The 22,359-nt window shown below is 40.4% G+C and overlaps 1 protein-coding gene across 4 annotated transcripts in view; it reads right to left on the minus strand.

Annotated features, from left to right (window-relative positions):
* asap1b (ArfGAP with SH3 domain, ankyrin repeat and PH domain 1b) overlaps window positions 1-20,389 on the minus strand; it is a 117,354-nt gene extending 96,965 nt beyond the window's left edge. For all 4 annotated transcript variants that reach the window (XM_088322726.1, XM_088322724.1, XM_088322725.1 and 1 more), the window contains exon 1: window positions 19,721-20,389. In XM_088322726.1, the coding sequence (XP_088178852.1) occupies window positions 19,721-19,846 (126 nt within the window). In that variant the 5' untranslated portion in view covers window positions 19,847-20,389. The remainder of the gene's footprint in view (window positions 1-19,720) is intronic.
* Between the last annotated feature and the right edge of the window lie 1,970 nt (window positions 20,390-22,359).

The raw sequence follows: 22,359 nt of genomic DNA on the forward strand, positions 1-22,359 counted from the left end.
TAGCACCTTGAAGGTCTTAAAATTAATTAGCAATATACAGTGGAACCTCGGTTTTCGAACGCCTCTCAGTTCGAACAGATCGGAGTTCGACCAAAAATTTCGAGAAATTCGTGCTTCGCTGTTCGGTCAAAAATTTGAAGTTGGAAGCCGGTAATGCGTACAGGTGTAGATCGCCCCCACCCCTCGTGACCATCTGTTATCACGTGCGCACCTGCCTCTTTTTGCTTTCGCTTTTAATATCGGTGAACGGAGTGTTTTAGCCCCTAACTATGCCTCCGAAGAAGGTCGGTGCAAGCAGCAAAGTTGCTACAGGTGAAAAAAGAAAAGTAGTGCGTACAACTATTGCCTTTAAGAAAGACATAATAGCTAAATATGAAAGAGGTGTGTGAGTTTCCGATCTTGATAGGGAATACAGCATGCGCCATCTGCTGACCACCACAAAGGTAAGAAATCCTATTCATAATTCTTTTCTTTATCTTTTTTTTTTTTACACGTTCGTGTTAGTGTAATCTTTCGTATGGAAGATTACAATAACACGAACGTACGATTAGCCTGGGTAAGCTTTATGATTTCGTAAAACATTAAGGTAAACATTCAGGGTGTTGGAACTGAGCCCAAAATTAAGGGTGTTGGAACAGAGCCCCATTTCCAATGAAGCGCTAGCCACTTGTGGTGCTAAATTACTTTTTTATTTTTACACGTTCATGTTAGCGTAATCGTTCATACGGAAAATTACGATAACGCGAACGTACGATTAGCCTGGGTTAGCTTCATGTTTACGTTAAACATTCATGGTAAACATTCAGGGTGTTGGAACGGATTAAAACGATTTACATTATTTTTAATGGGAAAAAAATTTGGGGTGATTGAACAAATCGGTTCTCGAACAGGGTTCTGGAACGGATTATGGTCGAGAACCGAGGTTCCACTGTATAACCCAATTTACAATGAGATAGGGTGAAGAAAAAATCTGGTCGAATACGCATGCAAACACTGACGGAACATAGTGGTACAAAAAAAATCTTCGGTAAAAAAAAGAAAAACATTAGGCACCATTTGTACAATTCTCTCTCGAAAGCTAGGTGAGGGTGGTGATAATAGATTTGTTTTTTCGTTTGGGAGATAAGTATGCACACAGTATACCAAACAAGGGAGTTTAGATACGACCACCATCTTTCACAAATGGTGAGGTAGCTTACCCTAGATGTGAAAAATGCCAACAAAATAGGCTGACTCATCACTTTTGGTTTAAATGTTTGAGCATTTTCTTTCTTTTCAGTTTTTTTTTTTAGGTGGGCCAAAATCCCGCTTCAGCGGCTGAAACCCAAAAAATAAATGCGCTCTGCAATAGTTGACTAGGGATAATGGATTGCAAGCACAACTATGCATTTCATTTTCTTGAAGAAAGACATTACACTCTTCCAGACTCAAAACAACAGATCAACACCATCTTTTAAAGGTGGACAGGTAAGTTACCCCGAATGTGAAAACTGCCCAAAAAACTGACTCAGCACTTTTGGTTTTGTTGAATCAGCATTCTTTCCCAGAAAAACATTCCACTCTCCCAGGTCAGAATGACATTGAAAATCAACACCATATTTCACAGGCAGTCAGGTAAGTTATCCTAGAAGTGAAAATTGCATCAGAAACCCGACTCAACACCATCTTTTAAAGGAAGTCGGGTAAGTTAAAACTGCCCAAACAGCTGACTAAGCGCTTTTGGTTTTGCTGTCTCTGCAGTTTTTCCAATAAGACATTCCTTTCTTCAAGAACAGAACAACATTCCATTTCAAGGGTTGACCTATATGTGAACAGAATACCCCCGAAAAGTCAACTCAGCACTTTTGGTTTTGCTGACTCAGCATTTTTTTTAAGACACACACTCCACTCTCCCAGGCCAAAACGACATTGAATATCAACACCATCTTTTACAGGCAGTAGAGTAGGTTACCCCATATTCAAAAACTGCCCAAAAAAAGCTGACTTAGCATTTTTGGTTTTGCTGACTTGGCAGCTTTCCCAGAAAGACATTCTACTCTCTTGGCCATAACAAGTTTGTCGAGGATCGCAATATTTAACAAACAACCGGGCAGGTCACTCTAAAGGTGAATGACCCTGCCAAAAAGGGAAATGCCACCCAAAAATGCTTTTGCGTCTCAACGAGGGTGATGCTCTTATGGTGCAAGGCCATTCTAGTTCATTCATGAAGATTGACACCTTGAATACTCCAAAATTGTGACCAATTAATTTGAAAATATGGCCAAATTTACAGTCAAAGTGGGGTACAAAAGAAATTTGGTCGCAAATTTCACTCTAAAAAGTGTCTTAAGGTGTTATTTGAAAGACACCCTATTCCATGCTTTGTACCAAACGTTACACCTAGACATATGTACTGTTGTGATCATATGGGCTTCTGAACATCAGTGAGTACTGAGAGTTTGGTATTGTCTATAAAGTGTATTTAGTTGCATACATGCTTGTGTGTTTGTGCTGGACATTGATTCCCGGCTCCTCCGTGTTATATGTCGAAGTGTCCTTGGGCAAGACACTGAATCCCTAATGCCCCCAATAAGCCTTGCATGGCTGACTCCCTATTGGTGTGCGAGTGTGTGTGTGAATGGGTAAGTGTGAAGCACATTGTAAAGCGTGTTGGGAGGTCTTCATTGACTTGAAAAGCGCTATATAAACGCAGACCATTTACCATTTAATTAAGAATGGCAGCTCTTTGACGCCAGTCTTAATCACGACACAACACGTTACTCTTCAATACTGGACATTTATATCTATTATATATTTCTATAAATGATGCAACAAAGTTTAATGTACATGTTTTGATGTTTTTAGCGCTACTTTAGCAAGTCTTCACTGCCATAAATTTGTCATTCGAATATCAAAAACAATTGAATAATGAAGAACAATTTAATAATTGATCTCTCCAACACTAATTTTTCGGACATATGTCTACCTGATCTGTATAATGTTCATTGTAATTGTAAACAAGAGTATTTTTAAGTCAATGAAGACCTATGCTTTACAATTCGCTTCACACTTACCCATTCACACACACACACCGATAGCAGCGTCAGCCATGCAAGGCAACTACCTGCTTATCGTGAGCATTAGGGATTCAGTGTCTTTGCCCAAGGACACTTCGACATATAACACAGGGGAGCCAGGAATCAAGCAGCAAAGTTGCTACAGGTGAAAAAAGAAGAGTAGTGCGTACAACTATTGCATTTAAGAAAGAAATAATAGCAAAATATGAAGAAGGTGTACGAGTTTCCCTTCTTTCGAGGGAATAGAGCATGGCTTCTGCAGACCACCACAAAGGTAAGAAATCCTATTCATAAATCTTTACTTTATCCTTTAACCGCTCACCACTTGTTGTGGAGAGCCGGGTGCTAAATGACGTGTAAACGACCTGATTTTTTTAATTTTTACACGTTCATGTTAGCGTAATCTGTTGTACGGAAGATTACGCTAACACGAACGTACGATTAGCCTGGGTTAGCTTCATGTTTACGTTCGTGGTAAACATTCAGGGTGTTGGAACGGATTAAAACGATTTACATTACTTTTAATGGGAAAAAACGATTTCGGTGATTGAACAAATTTTCGAACAGGGTTCTGGAATGGATTATGGTCGAGAACCGAGGTTCCACTGTAGTTCATGACCATATTTGTGCAACCGTTGATCAGTTGAAAAATATCACTGTGCCCAATCACATTGCATTGGATGCGACGGGAATCGAATCTGGGTCACGGCGGTGAGAACACAGATTCCCAACCAGAGGACCACCGTTGATATAGATGAGTGCTGCAACAACGAATCGACAAAATCGACGACTATAAGCATTGGCAACTCATTAGATCATCGATTCATTGTATCACGTGATTTACGAGCCACCAAGAACGTTAAATCAATGCAAATTAGAGTGCACAACCATTTTGTTGTGACGCTGGGAATTGTAGTACCGCTTTGGTCCGGCAGATGGCGCCAAGACAGACTGTTAAATTTTTTAGATACTACATTTTGAACATTGCATCATTTACAAACAAAATTCATGTGAAACTTTGTTTGTTTCATCGTGAAACAAAGTTAACAATTTTCAAGGGAACAGACAGAAATACAGAGAAGACAATCAGAAATTAAGTATAAAGCAAAAATAATAATAATGACATTACTCTACCCAGGGGGCCAATTCTTGAGCATATGTAATTTTAATATTGGCATAGTTTATCATATTCTACAATTCAACCCCCCGAAACAAATTAGTTGACAAAATGTTTGATATTTTTTTATTGTTTTATATTGTAGAATAGTTTGTTTTTGCACTATGGTCTATCTGTCCAAAACGTCAATATATGAACAAATAGGAGAGAAATTAGGAATCCCATTTATCGATTAATCGAAAAAATAAAATGAAACGTTAGTTGCAGCCCTAATATAGATCACACTATTTTTACGTTACCAGAGACGAATCTTTAAGAATGGAGAGAACAGATAGTCGTCCTGAAAGATATAAATAAACGCAAAAAATGCACAACAAGGGGAACAGATCCATGATGTACAGACGCGGCCCTATTTCCAGACGATCGTTCGTAAGTTGAATTTGTTCGTAAGTTGCTTCAGTACTATATTTTGTATGTTCAAGTTTTATAGAAGTATGTTTAAGGCCTGAATAATTAACCTGTTTTGTAGTAAACGATTTCATCAAAAATATGCTCTATAAAGATAAATAAAGTTGAGTTTAACTTACTCGTGGAAGATACGCTTCAAGAGGTCCTCCTCTATGGTAAAAGTGGCCGAAAAAAAGTGTTCCGACCATGTTCTCAACCGCATCCAGCTTTCTTATTCCACTTTAATTTCAAAAGAAACGGCTCGCCTCTTCTTTACACTTGACACCAACCATTTTGAAAGGATGCAGGAGATATTGAACAATTAAAAATTGTCAAAGTTCTTAGAGCGCTGGAGATACAGTCTAGAATGTCTACACACCGGAAGCCGGATTCCTTCTACGGGGTGGATGATGGGTGACTTCTCACAGCGCCACCACACGCCGGCAGTGGCGGAAAGAAGCACTACAGTAATGTCCTGTACTCGGAAATACAAACTCTAACTTACAGCAATGTCCGGATATTTTTCGACATCCCGAAAAAAATGTTCGTATCTACCGTTTTTCATAACTCTTTTGGTTGTAAGTAGGGGAGCGTCTGTATCTGATTAATTGAATTTTGAAGCACATTAAATAAATACATTGAAAATTATATGTTGTCACGGTTGCCATGCCGCCCAATTGGCCCCGCCCGTGGGCGGTAGCTGGAGCCTGTTGACAGATTGTATTTAAACTCTGTCCAGTCAGTCCCCTTTGGTCGGTCCGTCTCCGAATCTCCGTTTTTACACGGCAAGCCCTTTTTCTGCCTGTCCTGCGTTTTTGCTTTTGTTTTTCTCCCGCTACGATCTGTTTGATCTCACTACGGCTCCCTCCTCTCCTTGTTTTCGACTTTTTTACATTCCCGACACCGCCATCGCTCGCCACGGAAGTCCCACTCCCGCGGTTGAGCAACCTAATACCCGCGACCAACGATCCCGCGGATCGAGTGTGTGCTCTTTTCCCTTCTCCCCAATAAAACTGTGAGTAACTTTACGCGAGTAGGTCCTGTTTCCTGTTTTGGTCCTGACCTATGTTGGTATTGTGTTCATAATTTACGTAGTCGATAAATTATTTTAATCATGGCCGCACGTATTCAGCAATTTTTGTCACATATAATGCGCATTAGTATAGCTGAAAATGTGAATTTAAGTTTTATATCGATTTTTAATCAAAAATTAGGGGTGAGCTTTATACACCAATAAATACTGTACAGTGGAACCTCGGTTCTCGACCATAATCCAATCCAGAACCCTGTTCGAAAACCGATTTGGTCGATCACGGAAAATCGTTTTTCCCATTAAAAGTAATGTAAAATCGTTTTAATCCGTTCCAACACCCCGAATGTTTAGCAAGGACGTAAACATGAAGCTAACCAAGGCTAATCGTACGTTCGCGTTAGCGTAATCTTCCGTACGAAAGATTACGCTAACATCAACGTGTAAAAATAAAGAAATCAGGTCGTTTACACGTCATTTAGCACCCGGGTTTCCACAACAAGTGGTGAGCGGTTAAAGGATAAAGGAAAGAATTATGAATAGGGTTTCTTACCTATGTGGTGCTCAGCAGAAGCCATGCTTTATGTATAGCAATATCGGAAACTCGCACACCTTCTTCATATTTTGCTATTATTTCTTTTTTTAAATGCAATAGTTGTACGCACTACTCTTCTTTTTTCACCTGTAGCAACTTTGTTCCGAGGCATAATTAGGGGTTTAAACACTCCGTTCACCGATATTCAAAACGAAAGCAAAAAGAAGTGCGCGGTCACGTGACAACAGTTCTTCACGAGGGGTGGGGGCAATCTACACCCGTACGCCGCTCAGCATCGCCCCTAGCGTACGGGCGTTCGAACTCCGATTTTTTGAACGAAAAGCGAAGCAAGAATTTCTAGAAATTTTTGGTCGAGAACCGATTTGTTCGAACTGAGAGGCGTTCGAAAACCGAGGTTCCACTGTACTTGTATTTAATGTTGATGTTGACTTGTGTATTGTCTTTTGATAACCTTGCAACATTCATTGCAGCCTGGTCATCCTGGAAGTTTCCTTAATTTTCCTGCTAAAGTTTTTTTGAGTTTTTCCTTGTCTTTCTGTAGGTTTCAGATCAGGGAATGCTATAATGGTGGTCTGTGCAGCCCTTTTGGGATTTTTGTGATATAGAGCTACACAAATGATTTGACTTGACGTCGTCACAATTATGAAAACAGGAAAAACCCTGCTGAATTATTTGATTTAGCACTTTTTCTAAACATACCTAATAAATGTTTCCAGGCAGTTGCTGTGGAGATGCAATGTTTTTTACTGTACAGCCCGATTGGCAGTGTTGGGTAGGGTTACTTTAACTTGATTACTTTCAATTACTTTTGGATTACTCCAATACCAAATATGCTAAAAAAAAAAAAATTTGTGCAGGCTTGGGGAGTAACGGAATACATGGAACGGCAAAAATGATGTCGGCAAGCTGTTTGGATTTATTTTCATTTTGTTTCTGTCGTATTTTATGTTAGTTTGGCGGCAGTAGCTCAGGAGGTAGAGCGCTCGTCTTGGGATCAAGGGATCCCAGTTCGAATCCCAGCTCGTCCGTGTTACATGTCGAAGTGTCCTTGGGTAAGACACTGAACCCCTAATACCCCCAATAAGCAGGTTAGCGCCTTACATGGCTGCAAGGCCGCTATTGGGAAATGTGAAGCACACTGTAAAGCGCTTTGGGAAGTCTTGACTTGAAAAACGCTATAGAAATGCAGATCATTTCATTTTATTGCCGGAGATCAAAGAGATCAAAGCCAGGAGAGAAAGCTTATCACGTGTCATGAGTCATAATTTTATCCATATTTAGTTTATTTTGTGTTTTATTAGCATATTTGGTATTGGAGTAATCCAAAAGTAATTGAAAGTAATCAAGTTAAAGTAACCCCACCCAACCCTGCCGATTGGGCAGCGTAGAGCACAGGTCTACACGGTATGTTCAATCGGTGGAGACGAGGCAGCACGCGTACGTCACTAATCAATAATGAATAGAATTGAAAACGACAATGAGTCAGCCCACGGTCAGCTTTCTTTCTCAAGTTTTAGTTTCTAAAATATTCACACTGCTTTGCATTATTTACTTTATGTTTTTGAGAGAGCCACACCATATATTTTAAAGACAAAATTCGTCAAATCATTCAAACCTGCTCTCCAGACAAAAGCTAATTTTTCAGCACATTTTATGTCCCTGTTTGATTGGCTAAACCAACAGCTTTTTCAAAACTGATGTTAGGCTTCGGGGCCTGCAGAGCTCACTCTGAAGGCCTCTGGATGGATTTTATACCCTGGCAACAAGTCATTGATGAAATTTGATTGGTTAAAAGCTTAAATAAGAAAGGACACATTTGGAAGCAGTGAAACCCGGGGAAAAGCAATGAAAGTAAGTCATGTGCGGTCCCTTTTCAGGGTTTCTTAATTTTCCTCATGTTGAGGTTTTTGAGTTTTTGCTTGCCCTCATGTAGGTTTTAGATCAGAGGATGGTGTGATAATAGTCTGTAGTTTTCAATAATCTGTGGTCTGTGCAGCCCTTTGAGACTCTTTGTGATTAATGGCTATACAAATAAACACGGCTTGGCTTGACAGACAATTTGGAATAACTAAGTATTCATGTAGAAAAAATAATTAAAATTACATGATTCAGATATTTGTTTAGGCCTTGACGGCCCCCACTGGAGGAACCATAACGAGAGCATTTTGACCTTTTGAATATTGTGGCAAATTTTCGGATTTGTCATCTGCTGACCTCAAATCTAGCTAGGGGGTAAGCGGCTAAGTTGTTGCTGCTTCTTTTGAAGCCTTTTAGTCTGATTGAAATGATGAAAATATCTATGATTAACCCTTTATAGGGTCTAAATCAGGGTTCGGGGCTTATTTCATGAGTACATATGGCTCAGAGATTATATAGATCTAAAATATTTAGTGATTTCTACATGCGGAACTGTTAATCGCACGTGCGCAAACGAGATTATACAAATGATTGGTAGGTTTGATCCAGTATATATAGGAAACCATTTTAACTGCAGTGTACAGTAAAAGTATCACTCCAACAGACCCAGTATTGGCTGTAAATCGCAAAATAATATTTTATCTCATCTCATCTCATTAGCCGTACCGCTTATCCTCATTAGGGTCGCGGGGGGGCTGGAGCCCATCCCAGCCATCTCCGGGCAGTGGACACCCTGAACTGGTTGCCAGCCAATCGCAGGGCACACGGGGACAGACAACTCACTCGCGCATTCACACCTAGGGACAATTTGGACCGGCCAATTTACCTGACATGCATGTTTTTGGAATGTGGGAGGAAACCGGAGTGCCCGGAGGAAACCCACGCAAGCACGGGGAGAACATACAAACTCCGCACAGGAAGTCTGGAGCTGGATTTGAACCCACGCAGAAGGTTCCGATGACATGAACTGTGCCGCACAAGCGCTAACCACTGCGCCGCCGTGCAGCCCATAATATTTTATATGAAAGCTTATCAAACAATCTATGTTCATTGTTGGGACACATGATGACGAAAACCCACACAACAAATTTAAACCCAAAACAAACCTTTTACCCAGAAGCTCTAGCAAAGCACCTAGAGCAATTTGATAGGGTGAGCGTGAGGAATGGGCGGAGCTATACACAGGACAGGAGGCGCGCACTCCTTCTCACTCTGCGCCGTCTGCACTGAAGATGAATACATTGCTATCCTCGTTTGCTGTATTTTTGGACATTTTTACGAAATAACTTTGCTTTCACCTTGTTTTGAAACCATTATTTGGCACAAAAACGGCAGTCAAAATGAGCTTCAATCCTCTTCACTAAGTGCGGGAGGGAGACAAATTTTATTTTATTTGTTTATTTGTATTGATGTGGATAGATTTCAGTTATTTCAATTTGTTCTTCCTTAAATCAAACTATCGATTTAAGTGTCCAAGTTAAGTATGCGTCAGTGAAAAATAAACAAATCTCCAGACATGAGAGCAAATGGCATCTTTAAACACAAGGATTCATGTATTTGCTAAGTTCTCCATTACAACAAGCAGTGGCTAGTAAGACAGAATCTATATATATATATATATATATATATATATATATGTCATGAACCAGTACAGGATCAGTGTTGGTTTAGCCAATCAGATTTTGAGTTGGTGAGGCCAGCGCCTGCTAGCGGGCCTTGGAAAACATCACCGGTTTTCCAAACTAAGATTGGAGGTGAGTACCACAACGAAAACTTGAAGTAAAAATCCATGTGTCCACTGCTTTTGCGAACTGAAAATTTTAGCCCTCGAGAAAAATATAAGCAGGGTGTGTTATTACCATCAGTCATTGTGTTTTAAGTTTGTTTTAATCATTCATCTGTATTTGGGAAAAAACAGTTAGGCATCACGGTTTTGTGCATCACATTATTTTTTCTGGTGTCCTATACTATGTGAGTGGTATTCTTCTTAAAGAGTGTACGATTAGTTATTTTTATTTTACTTCGATCAGAATAAATTATTGCCAGGACCAGAACGGAAACAGGGCCCAATTGCGTAGCGTTTACCACAAGTTTTATTGAAGGAACGAGGAAGGGCTGCGCCCACAATCTGGTGTTTGCTGGACGCGGGAAGCAAGTCGCTCTCGTACTCAGATTGTGATCTGAACATGGAAGTGGATCTTCCGTAGCGAGCGTGGGCAGTGTCTGGGACGGAAAAACTGGTCAGTAGCCGGGACTGGGAGAGCAAGGCGTGGTCGGGGTCAGAAACGAGTCGTAAGCCAAAACGGGAGAGTAGACGTAGTCGGGGGCAAAAAGAGGTCGTAAGCCAGGATGGGAGAGTAGACGTGTTCAGGATCAAAACAGGTCATAGCCGGAAACAGACGGGGGCAAAAACGGGACAGGTGGGAGTCAGGGTCGAAAAAGGCTTGCCTGGTACACACTGAGGTTCGCAGCCAGACTGACAACAGGGGATTGACAGGACTGGGTTTAACTAAGGACAGGGAGCGGTTGGCGCCAAATGAACGGGTATAGGTGATTCATATAGGTAATCATGACAATTATGAGTTATATGTGGGGATGCACCCAAATGAAACGGAAAACCATTCATGCTAGGCCGAAATACCAAAAAAAGCAACACCGATATAAATTACTAAAAAATGATAATGCATATTGCAATGACTAGCTTAAAATGTGTAATATAATATGATAAATAAAATAGCAACAGATTTTAAATATTTTTATTGAATTCTCAAGACATTTAAGTGCTTTCAAACAAAAATGGTGCAAGTAAAACTGCATAGATCTCAAATGTGTATTAACTGCGCATTAACTGATCAATCAGATCACAATTGCATAACGTCGAATGGAATGGCATTGAAAGTAGAAATGATGCCTGCTTTTGCGAAAGGCTCTCACAAGAGTACTTTCAGATACATTGGCCCAAGCATCTACTTTCTTCCCGTAATAATAGCAAAAGCTCAGAGTTCATTTACTCGACTCTTTTGTTGACATTGACAGTGAAGCCCCGCATGGAATAGGCGCCATTACCAAGATGAAGCCGGCGTTCAGTGCCATTGGCAGATGGCGCTGTCCCACGCACACCAGACACCGTTTACAGAGATGATTCAAGTTGTGTTGATCACTTGTTTGGGATCACATTACCTCTCAAGACATCGGTTATAAAGCTTATTTTTGCGATTTGACGGCAGAAAAGGCAATTGTATGCGATGAATAATGCATGCTAATAGAAGACAGCATGCCCATGTTAATGATACCTTGGTAAAGTACTGTTGTGATCGCAACATTAACAGGATTCGTCCAGTTTTTTCAAAGCCAAATTCAAGCACATGGTAAGGACTTTTAGCGCCGGTTTTCCAGTACCCCTAAAACACAGGTGTCAAACAGGCGGCCCGCGGGCCAGATCAGGCCCGCTAAGGGATGGAATCCGGCCCGTGAGACAACACTCAGAGAAGCGCAAGAAAAGAACAAGCTGCAGGTTGAAATATGTCAACTTGATGTTGCCAAAGAAAGGTGCTTCGAACAAAGACACTGTACTTGTATTTCTTTCTCTCTCTCTCTCTCTCTCTCTCTCTCTCTCTTTTCCACCCCTTTTCTCCCACTCTCTGTCTCTTTCACTCTCTGTGTTTTTCTTTTTCTCTTGCTTTGTTTCTCTTTGACTATTTCCCTCTCTGTGTCTTTTTAACTTCTTTTGCTCTAACTTCCTTTTTTCCTTTTCTCTCTTTTCTCTTTCTCTCTTCCTACCCTTTGCGCTTTCTTTTCTCTTTTTTCTCCTACTTTCTATTTCTCTTTGGATTTATTTACTCTCCCTTTCTTTTCCCCCTCTCTCACGACTTTTTATCCCGTTTCTCACGCTCTCTCCCTCTCTCTCTTTTTATTTCTTTGTCCCGCCCTCTCTCCTTTTCCCTCCCTCTTTCTCTTATTTCTTATCTCTTTTTTTCTTTCTCTTTAATCTACTAGTCCGGCCCCCGACAGATGTTTGTTCTATCGTGTGGCCCCAGAGTTAAAATGAGTTTGACACCCCTGCCCTAAAACAAGAGATCCGTTGTGAATCCATAGCCTTGTTGTCTGAGGTCACTGAGTACTGCCACGAACAATATTAAATGAACTGCTCTTAATTAGCACTTTTAATCACTCCCGGAACACCTAAAAAGTGCTTCACAATGTACTTCACACTTTAGCCATTTACACACTGAGAAGAGGAAGGCAATGCAAGGCACCTACCCGCCTATCGGGAGCCTTAGGGGTTCAGTGTCCATGCTAGAGAAATTGCAATTTAATATTTCCATTAAATCATTCAGGACTTTTGGACATTAAACTCTTTTCTTGATGGAAAAATGAACAAGAGAGCGGCATTTCCACACGGAGGCAGATTTCATTTCTTAAACAATTTAACTAAGTGAACTCCATTGAACATATGGCCGAATTAGCCGAATTAGTATCGCTTGAGTCTCCGTCAAGCCTCCTCTCTCAATCTTCTGCCTTTCTCTTCCTCTGCTCACGTTTATTTCCGCAAGCTGGTGTGCCGGCTCCTCCCATGGGCGTGCCAGGAAAGCCCCCTCGCCTCTAGGTCTGAAATGATCAAAACATCCCCGCGCGTTTCTACGTCACCAGGGCCGTCTGCGTCGAAAAGTGCTGATCATCTTATCAGCCCTTTGTCCCAGTTCCCCGCTGTTCCTATAAACATCATTCTCCACTAGGTTGCATTGACCTCGCCCCACAGCTCATCCAGTGAATATATTTTGCATTTAAATGTAATTTGTATTTGATCGTACAAAATCCTTTATAGTCAAATGTATAAAATCCTTCACTCTGAGGAGCCGGGAATCAAACCTCTTGGTCACAAGATGACTGCTCTACCTCCTGAACTACTGCCGCTCCATAAAATGAACCAGAAAACCTGACAAATCGTAAGCCAAATATGAAACCAGCAGCAACCATTCACTGAATGCGGCATACACAATGAAACTGAGTTTCTGTTCCCCATATCGTAAGTGTTTGCAGCCGTCTCTATTCTGTCTCCCACCGACAGCACCCGACGACGTCAAACCGTAGAGATGCGGATTAATTCAACCCGGACTTCCTCTTTTACATTTCAATGGCAAAGTGAAGCCACCAGAGAGCAGTCAGTGTCATAATTAAGCAAAATTGTTTAGTTTTTCTTTATTTAATGCGTGGTCAAGTCAGACATCTGAGAAATATGGCAACTATTCCAAGCATGTATAAGCACGTCATAAGTTTCAAGCACTTTTCAAACACAGCATCAAAATTCTAGCATTTTCAAAGATTTAAAGCAACCGTACGAATCCTGTGTTGATGTAAAGGTTGCCATGGCGCCCAATTGGGCCCCGCCCGCGTAGCGCCAGCTGCGGCTCATATAAACCCAGTGCGCTCGCTCTTACTTTGTCAGTCCGTCAACAAACCTCTGCCCCGCAAGACGTGGGTTTTGACTCGGTCCTGTTTTCCTGTTGGTATTCCCTGTCCGGTATTGTGCCTGTTTATTTTTGTCCTGTTTAATATCGGTTTCCAGTTCGTTCTCGTCTATTTTGGTCCTGTTTAATATTCTCTCCAGTTTTTGTTCCCATCTAGTTTGCTTTCTATATCCTGTTTGATATCAATCCTGTCTGTCCCAGCCTGTCCGGTATCGACCCCATCTGTCCGATATCTGCTCGGGCAATTGGTATCGCTCTCGTCGGCCTCTGGCTTCCTATCATTTCACGCCAGACTGTTGCCTAACGTACGTGACTCCCCATTTCCCGGAAACTAAAAGGCTTGTGTGAGAAATGTGACGCATTTGTGTCCTGGTCCTGTTCCGGTTCTTGACAGTTAAGGCCACTCAAACAGGGAGGTTGTTAGATTAGGTCTCTCAGGTGTTCGATAGGAGACCTGAGCTGACCTGCTATGTTGCTGTGACTTGTCCTTGCTCTGGCTCTTTCTGATCTTGAAGCACCCTCGCACACATTACCAGTTAAGACCATTGGGTAGCACATGGGCACATTGGTGAGGCTGAGCCCCATAATATACCATAATAATTAGTTACCTACCTGCCATACTAAAATCTTCAATCAGGTGACAGACGTACATTCCAAGCATACACAAAATGTACAATGATTTGTGTCACTCTAATGCATATATGTTGATGCCAATTTAATGTTGCCAATTTAACCTGTCTTTTTTCATTTTCTCCTTTTATACTTCCTTTTTTTTTACCTCCTTATACAACAATATTGATTCGTAATATAATGCATCAAAGCAAGTGAGCCGTTGGAGAGCCGGCTCTCTTTAATCACTTGAGCCGAAAAAGCTGGTTATCGAAAAAGAGACGGACTTCCTTTCACTACATAACCACCACATGAAATCCGAGGAGGCAGACAAATGCGCACAGTAGCATCAAACCGCTCGCTTCGTTTGAAACGGAAAAAAACGATACCGAGATAGAGGCTACCGCGGCGAACTCGTTTGACTTGATTCATTTGCCGTTTGGTGATAGTCGGTGCATACCGGATGGTACCCATCATTGACAAAAAAAAATTTTTCCGTACAGATTTTCTCGTACGTCGTACTCGTCTTAAAATGCATAATAAACGTTCTTTGTGCAGCAAAAACGTACAGGTTGACAGGTATGCATAATCTGCACACAAGAACCTTAACCGGGCACAACTCTTTTCATTTTTAAAGAACAGGAAATGAACGCGATGTCAATATATGGATGTTTAAGCGTGCGGCTTATATTCCAATGCGGCTTGTACAAAAACGAAGTACAGTTTCTTCCATGAATTTTCACAAACTGCTTTAGAATTAAGGGTACGTGAAAGATAGCCTGTGAAGGCAAGAATAGACGATTTGACTCAGGAGTTGACGACATGGGGCACTCGGGCCGGGCCTTCAAGCGATGCATTGTGCAGTGAAGCTGCATGCTTATGTAAGAAACATCCTCACTTCCAGTGACCTAGCACTCCCTTTTCTAAGTACTCGCTCTGAAGTGATAGCAGGAAAGGAAGCAGAAGATAAAACAAGTTCACCTTCATATATATATATATTATATATATATAGCTGCAGCAGCAGGCAAGAGAACCTTACAGAGAGTCATCATCACAGCCCAGAAGATCATTGGATGCTCTCTCCAGTCTACAAGACATTGCTAGCTTGCGCTACCGCAGCAGAGCCTACCAAATCTTTAAGGACTAGAGTTTCTTCCCCAGAGCCATCACCACCCTATGACTCAAAAAATTATGTTCATATTTTATTCTTTATTCTTTTCTTTGCACAATATTGCTGCTAATGTATTTAGACTATTTGCATTACGCAATTTAAAGACGCAATTACAAATTTCGCCGGTCTACAAGACACTAGAGCTCCACGATTTTAGGAAAAAAACCTAATTGCGATTTTTCAGACCAATGTTGCAAATTCGATGCAATTCTCAATTTTAAAAGTGCATTTTTTTTTTTGCTAGGATTGTTTTTTTGGTGAGTACTTAACCCTTGGATGCATGTTATACCATTACATACACTCTTCCATAAAATGGGTCGATAGTTAGAGGGAAAAAAATAGAAAAACACTTATGGCATCATGTCATACACATGTTCTATGACGAATAACTGCAATATGACAAGATTCTGAAGAATAACATTTTGGTCATACATACCCCGATGCTTTCCAAATATCAAAGGACTTTCAAAATAACATCTTATTGCAAGAACGCTAATCTTATGCATAAAAAGGACGCATCAGCATCTGACGTTCCGGTAAAGCAATCACATGATTTCAGTCAAAATGGCGATCTTTGACCAGACAATAGGTGCCTTACATCAGTGTGTGAGTGTGTGTGAAACACATTGTAAAGTGCTTTGGGAAGTATTCAGTGACTTGAACAGCGCTATATAAATGCAGACCATTTACCGTTTATCCCACTCATGCATCTAAGGCAGGGGTGTCAAACTCATTTTAACTCGGGGGCCACACGATAGAACAAACATTCTGCCGGGGGCTGGACTAGTACATTAAAGAGAAAGAAAAAGAGGGATAAAGAAATAAGAGAAAGAGTGAGGGAAAAGGAGAGAGGGCGGGACAAAGAAAGAAAAAGAGAGAGAGGGAGAGAGCGTGAGAAACAAAAGATAAAAAATCGTGAGAGAGGGGGGAAAGAAAGGGAGAGGAAGAAAGAAATCCAAAGGGAAAAAGAAAGACAGAAGGGTAGAAGAGAGAAAAGAAAGCGCAAAGGGTAGAAGAGAGAAAGAGACAAAGAGCAACAAAGGAAGAAAGAAAGAGTGAGAGAGAGAAAAAGAGACAGAGTTGGAGGACAGAGAGTGAGAGAGAAAGAAAGAGACAGAGTTGGAGGACAGAGAGAGAGAGAGAGAGAACTAAATACAAGTACAGTGTCTTAGTGAGAGTCACCTGCCTTTGGCAACATCAAGTTGACCTATTTCAACCTGCAGTTTGTTTTTCTCTTGCGCTTCTCTGAGTGTTGTCTCGCGGGCCGGATTCAATCCCTTAGCGTGCCTGATCTGGCCCGCGGGCCGCCTGTTTGTTACCTGTGATCTAAGGGTTAATACTACTGACAAGGCTATCAGAGTGTTGAGAAGCAAATACGTGTCTCTATGATGTCACCAGTCCCTGGTCCTTTTGGAGTCTCCACAATGCCACTTTTGGAAACGCCTAGACATACCTTTGGAAAAATGTGCAAAATTCGAACAATAAAAGTTTCGGACTGTGATCAAATTTGCCTAATTTGTTTTCCAGCTAGGATGCCCATGATACACTCATCTGCAGACATGTAAATGCAAAGAAGGAATTAAGGCGAGAATAATAGCCTAGCATTTCTGTGTGTTCCAACTTAGATTATTCAATGTTAGTAGCACTTGCAGTGATTATTTCAGTTGGAGCCAAAAACCTTAAAGTGCTACCTTTCAAAAAAGAGACCAAAACCGTCCAGATTCTCCAAACGGTTCAACGACAGCAATCAATTTACTTTGGATCGAGATTTTAGGTGAATTTTACCGGATTATTGAAATATTAAATGGAAGTAAACAATCTCCTCTTCTGGAGAGCTTTGTTAGGGTTGCTGTCTATAAATCCTTGGGGGAAAAAACGCAGTGTTATGCGATTACACAAATGCACTACATCACATAGCAAGTCGATTAGATTTCGGTTAATCATGCAGCCATACAAGCGACTATCCTAATTTTCTTTTTTTTTAGTGCATGTTTTCCTTTTATTACATATTAACCGCAGAGTGCTGCAGTTTGTCTCTTTTTCTATACTGTAATTGATAAGTTGATTCTGTTTTTAATATTGGACACCTGCAAAGGAGATTGCATATGATGCCACTTTGTTATTTTGACTATTATGGCGTACAGTTGTTTTGACTATTATGAACTTTTTATATCATTATCAATATTGTTACAGTTCTTTAGTTGCTACACTCTTAAAGGGGGTCTGATTTTGTAACACTGGAAATTTTATAAAAGAGGTAGAGGCCTTAAGAACAGGTTGGAAATTCTCATCTGAAGGCTCGCTCCCCTGTTCTCCTTGCAAGTTTAGAATCCATATAATGCCCTCTCCTAATTTTGATTATCTACCAAACTTTAAAATTACAAATAATCAAGACTATAAAGTCGTTTATAAATCCATTCTCAGCGCGCTTATCCTCACTACGGTCGTGGGGAGCCCATCCCAGCTATCTTCAGGCAGTGGACAGGGGACACAGAGACAACTCACATGCTTATTCACACCTAGGGAGAATTTGAACCGGCCAATTAACCTGACATGCATGTTTTTGGAATGTGGGAGAAAACCAAAGTGCCCGGAGGAAACCCACACAAGTCTTGGGGAGAACATGCTAACTCTGCACAAGTAGACTGCAGTAGCTGGAATTGAACCCTGAAGCTCTGCAATGTGGGGCTACGCACTTATCTATAGGACTAAATCTACATAACTGTATACACGTTTCCGTAGTGAAGTGATTAGCACATTTACTAACACATGAAAGGTCCCTGGTTCGAGACCAGGTGGAAACATATGTTGGCCTGAAGAGGGATGGGCGCCACTAGGCTGTACTTGCCCAGAACACAGGAAATAGTGCCCCTACCACCCTAGTGGTTAAGGGATCCGACCAACCATATATATATGAATAGTAACATACATGAATAGATAGTAGTATATGTTGATGAAAAGAGGTATACGCTGATAGATAACATTAGAATAGAATAAACCCATCCATCCATCCATTATCTGCACCGCTTATCCTCAGTAGGGTCGCGGGAGTGCTGGAGCCCATCCCAGTCATCTTCGGGCAGTGGGCAGGGGACACCCTGAACCGGTTGCCAGCCAGTCGCAGGGCCCACAGGGACAGACAACTCACTCGCTCATCCACACCTAGGGACAATTTGGACCGGCCAATGAACCTGACATGCATGTTTTTAGAATGTGGGAAGAAACCCCCGCAAGCACGGGGAGAACATGCAAACTCCACACAGGAAAGTTCGATCTACTGCCCTCAGAACTGTGCTGCACGAGCGCTAACCACTGCGCCGCCTTGCCGCCAGACACAAAAATATCCATGTATATACACTGCATATGCAAAAATATATATGCAGTGATGAAACAATATGCATGGATAAATACAAATATATATGGATAGATACACACATGAATACATAGTAATATTCATGTTTAAATAGTAATATACATGTCTAAAAAGCAATGTTAATGGATAGATTGTAATAAACATTAGAATAGGATAGCGAGATAGAGAGACAGAGAGACAGAGAGATAGAGAAACGGATAGAGATAGATAAATAGAAGTACAGATAGATGTATAGATGTATAGATGTATAGATGTATAGATAGATAGATAGATAGATGTACAGATATATAGATAGATGAATAGATAGATAGATGTATGGATGTATAGAGTATAGATAGATGTATAGATAGATTTATAGATGTATAGATAGATTTATAGATGTATAGATGTATAGATAGAAGTATAGATAGATTTATAGATCGATAGATGTATAGATGTATAGATAGACAGATAGATAGAAGTATAGATAGATGTATAGATAGATTTATAGATCGATACATGTATAGATAGATTTAAAAATGTATAGATAGATGTATAGATAGATGTATATATAGATTTATAGATCGATAGATGTATAGATTTATAGATGTATAGATAGATGTATGGAGATTCATAGATGTATAGATAGATTTATAGATCGATAGATGTATAGATTTCTAGATGTATAGATAGATAAATGTAAATGTTCTGCATTTATATAGCGCTTTTCAAGTCAATGAAGACCTCCCAAAGATAGATAGATAGATAGAGATAGATAGATAGATAGATAGATAAAACATGAGAACAGAATAAATATGGATACACCACTTTGTGTTGCAGTTCCTACACAAATGAATTTTGATTGATTGATTGATAGTAATACACATAGAAATAAGATTAGAATAGATTTGTTTTTAAAATGCATGGTTAGATAGTAATATACATGGATGTAACATCAACATAGAATCGAATGGAGTTTGTTTTTCCTTGTCCTCACCTCCTCCAGTACGTTGACCGTGTTCCTGCAGCTCTGCAGCCGGGTGGTAAAGCTAGATGTCGTGGGCGAATTGTAATCCTCGGTGGTCTCCGAGAGGAACTCGGACACTGAGATCTGATCCGGCATCCTCGCCAGCGAATAATGGCGAGAAAAGATGAGGGGAAGGGCTCGGGGAGCAAAGGGAGGTGTCGAGGAGAGAAACACTTCAGGGGGAAAACTGCATGGAAACCAACGGGAGGGGGAGGCAGGGCGAGTCCGAAGCAGAGAGAGGGAGAAAAGCGGATTTTCCTCTACGGAGACGATTAAATCCGTTTTTTTCCCCTCTCGGATGAATTCAGTTCTCCCAGGGGGGACCGAGGAGAGAAAAAACGAGATTTTCCGAGCGGATTTCAAACGTTGGAGTGTCGAAATTAGGCTAAGGGAGAAAAGCTAGCGGATGGCCACATTTTGCTCGACAGATGTTCCCAAACGAGCCCAGCTTGCTGAAAACGCCCAGCGATCGCGCTAAACCTCCTTGCTATCGTAGTCCATGGTGCTCCGATGTCATTTCTAAATGATTATGATCATTGATCTTCCTTTCGGCTTTTCTGCTTGTCAAACTAGGAGAAAGGGTTGCGTGCTGCAGAATCATCCAACACCGCCACTCTCGCTCGTTCGTTGGGGCTTTAGGGGTGTGTCGTTCGCGGACGAAAGGGTTCCAGGAGCCGACTCTTGGAAATGGTCGACGGGAGTCGGCTCCCGATCAGTCAAGAGTCGGTCGAGAGGCTTTTTTTGGGGGGGCTAGTGATTGGTTAACAGGGTTGGGTGGGGTTACTTTAACTGTATTACTTTCAATTACTTTTGGATTACCCCAATACCAAAGATGCTGATAAAAGACAAAAGAAACTAAATATGAATAAAATTACTACATTTTGTGCAGGCTTGGGGAGTAACGGAATACATGGAACGGCAAAAATGATGTTGGCAAGCTGTTTGGATTTCTTTTCATTTTTTTCTGTCGCATTTTATGTTAGTTTTGCCGGAGATCAAAGCCAGGAGAGAAAGCTTACCACGTGTTGTGAGTCATCATTTTATTCATATTTAGTTTCTTTTGTCTTTTATTAGCATATTTGGTAGTGGAGTAATCCAAAAGTCATTGAAAGTAATCCAGTTAAAGCAACCCTACCCAACCCTGTTGGTCAATATGCATCGTTTTCCAAGTTATTGTATTTAAATTTGTTCTTTAAAATGACCAGGAAATGACCAAAATACGATTAGAAACAGCCAAAAAACGACAAAACCCAAATAAAAATCCAAAAGACAAAAAATGACCAAAAAAATGAAACAAGAATTGATCAGGAAACAAGCAAAAACTGTTCAAAACAAACAGAAATTTACAAAAAAATGAAATAAAATAAAACCAGCAAATCACCAAAATATGACAAGAAATGACAGGAAATGGACAAAAATCGACAACCAATAAAGTAATTTTTAAAAAATGACCAGAAACAAACACAAATTGACTAAAAAAAGGAAAAAGAAACAAAAGGCAGAAAAAAATGAACAAAAATTGACCAGGAAACAAGCAAAAACTGTTCAAAAACTGTTCGAAACAAACAAATAGAAATTTACAAAAAATAAAAAATAAAATTAAAACAGCAAATCACTAAAATATGACAAGAAATGACAGGAAATGGACAAAAATCGACAACCAACAAAATGATTAAAAACAAATGACCAGAAACAAACACAAATTGACCAAAAAAAGGAAAAAGAAAAAAAGGCAGAAAAAAACGAACAAAAATTGACCAAAAAAATTAACAAAAATTGACCAAGAAACAAGCAAAAACTGTTCGAAACAAACAAACAGAAACTTACAAAAAATTAAAATAAAATAAAAACAGCAAATCACAAAAATATGAAAAAAAATCGACAACCAATAAAATCATTTTAAAAAATGACCAGAAACAAACACAAACTGACCAAAAAAATGAAAAAAAAAAAAAAAACAGAAAAAAACGGACAACAATTGACCCAAAAATGAACAAAAATTGACATGCAGGAAACAGCCAAAATGCGATAAGAATGACCCCCATAAAAAAAAACAACCCCAAAAAACCCAACCCCCAAAAAAACAACAAAAAAGAAAATAAAAACAGAAATTGTCCCAAAAAAACAAAAACTGACAGAATTATGACAATAAACGACTAAAATACAGATAGACAAAAAAAACAGGAAAAAAACGAGAGAAAGCAAAAAGTGAGAGAGAGAGAGAGAGAGGGACAAAGCAAGAGAGAGAAAGCGAAAAGCAAGAGAGAGAGAGAGCAAAAGCAAAAGGTAAGAGAGAGAAAAGCAAGAAAGAGAGAGAGAGAGAGAAAGCAAGATGGAGAGACAGAGAGAGAGAGAAAGAAAGGAAAAAAAAGCGAGCGAGAGAAAGTGAAAAGTGAGGGAGAGAGAGAGAGAGAGAGAGAAAAGCAAGAGAGAAAGAGTGAAAAGCAAAAGCGAGAGAGAGCGAGAGAGAGCGAGAGAGAGCGAGAGAGAGCGAGAGAGAGCGAGAGAGAGCAAAAAGTGAGAGCAAGAGAGAGAGAAAATTGAGAGCGAGAGACAGAAAGAGAGGGGGAGAGAGAGAGAGAGAGAGAGAGAGAGAGAGAGAGAGAGAG

Source organism: Urocampus carinirostris, chromosome 18 (genome assembly GCF_059441175.1).
Source record: "Urocampus carinirostris isolate Australia breed hairy pipefish chromosome 18, RoL_Ucar_1.0, whole genome shotgun sequence".
Lineage (NCBI taxonomy): Eukaryota > Metazoa > Chordata > Actinopteri > Syngnathiformes > Syngnathidae > Urocampus > Urocampus carinirostris.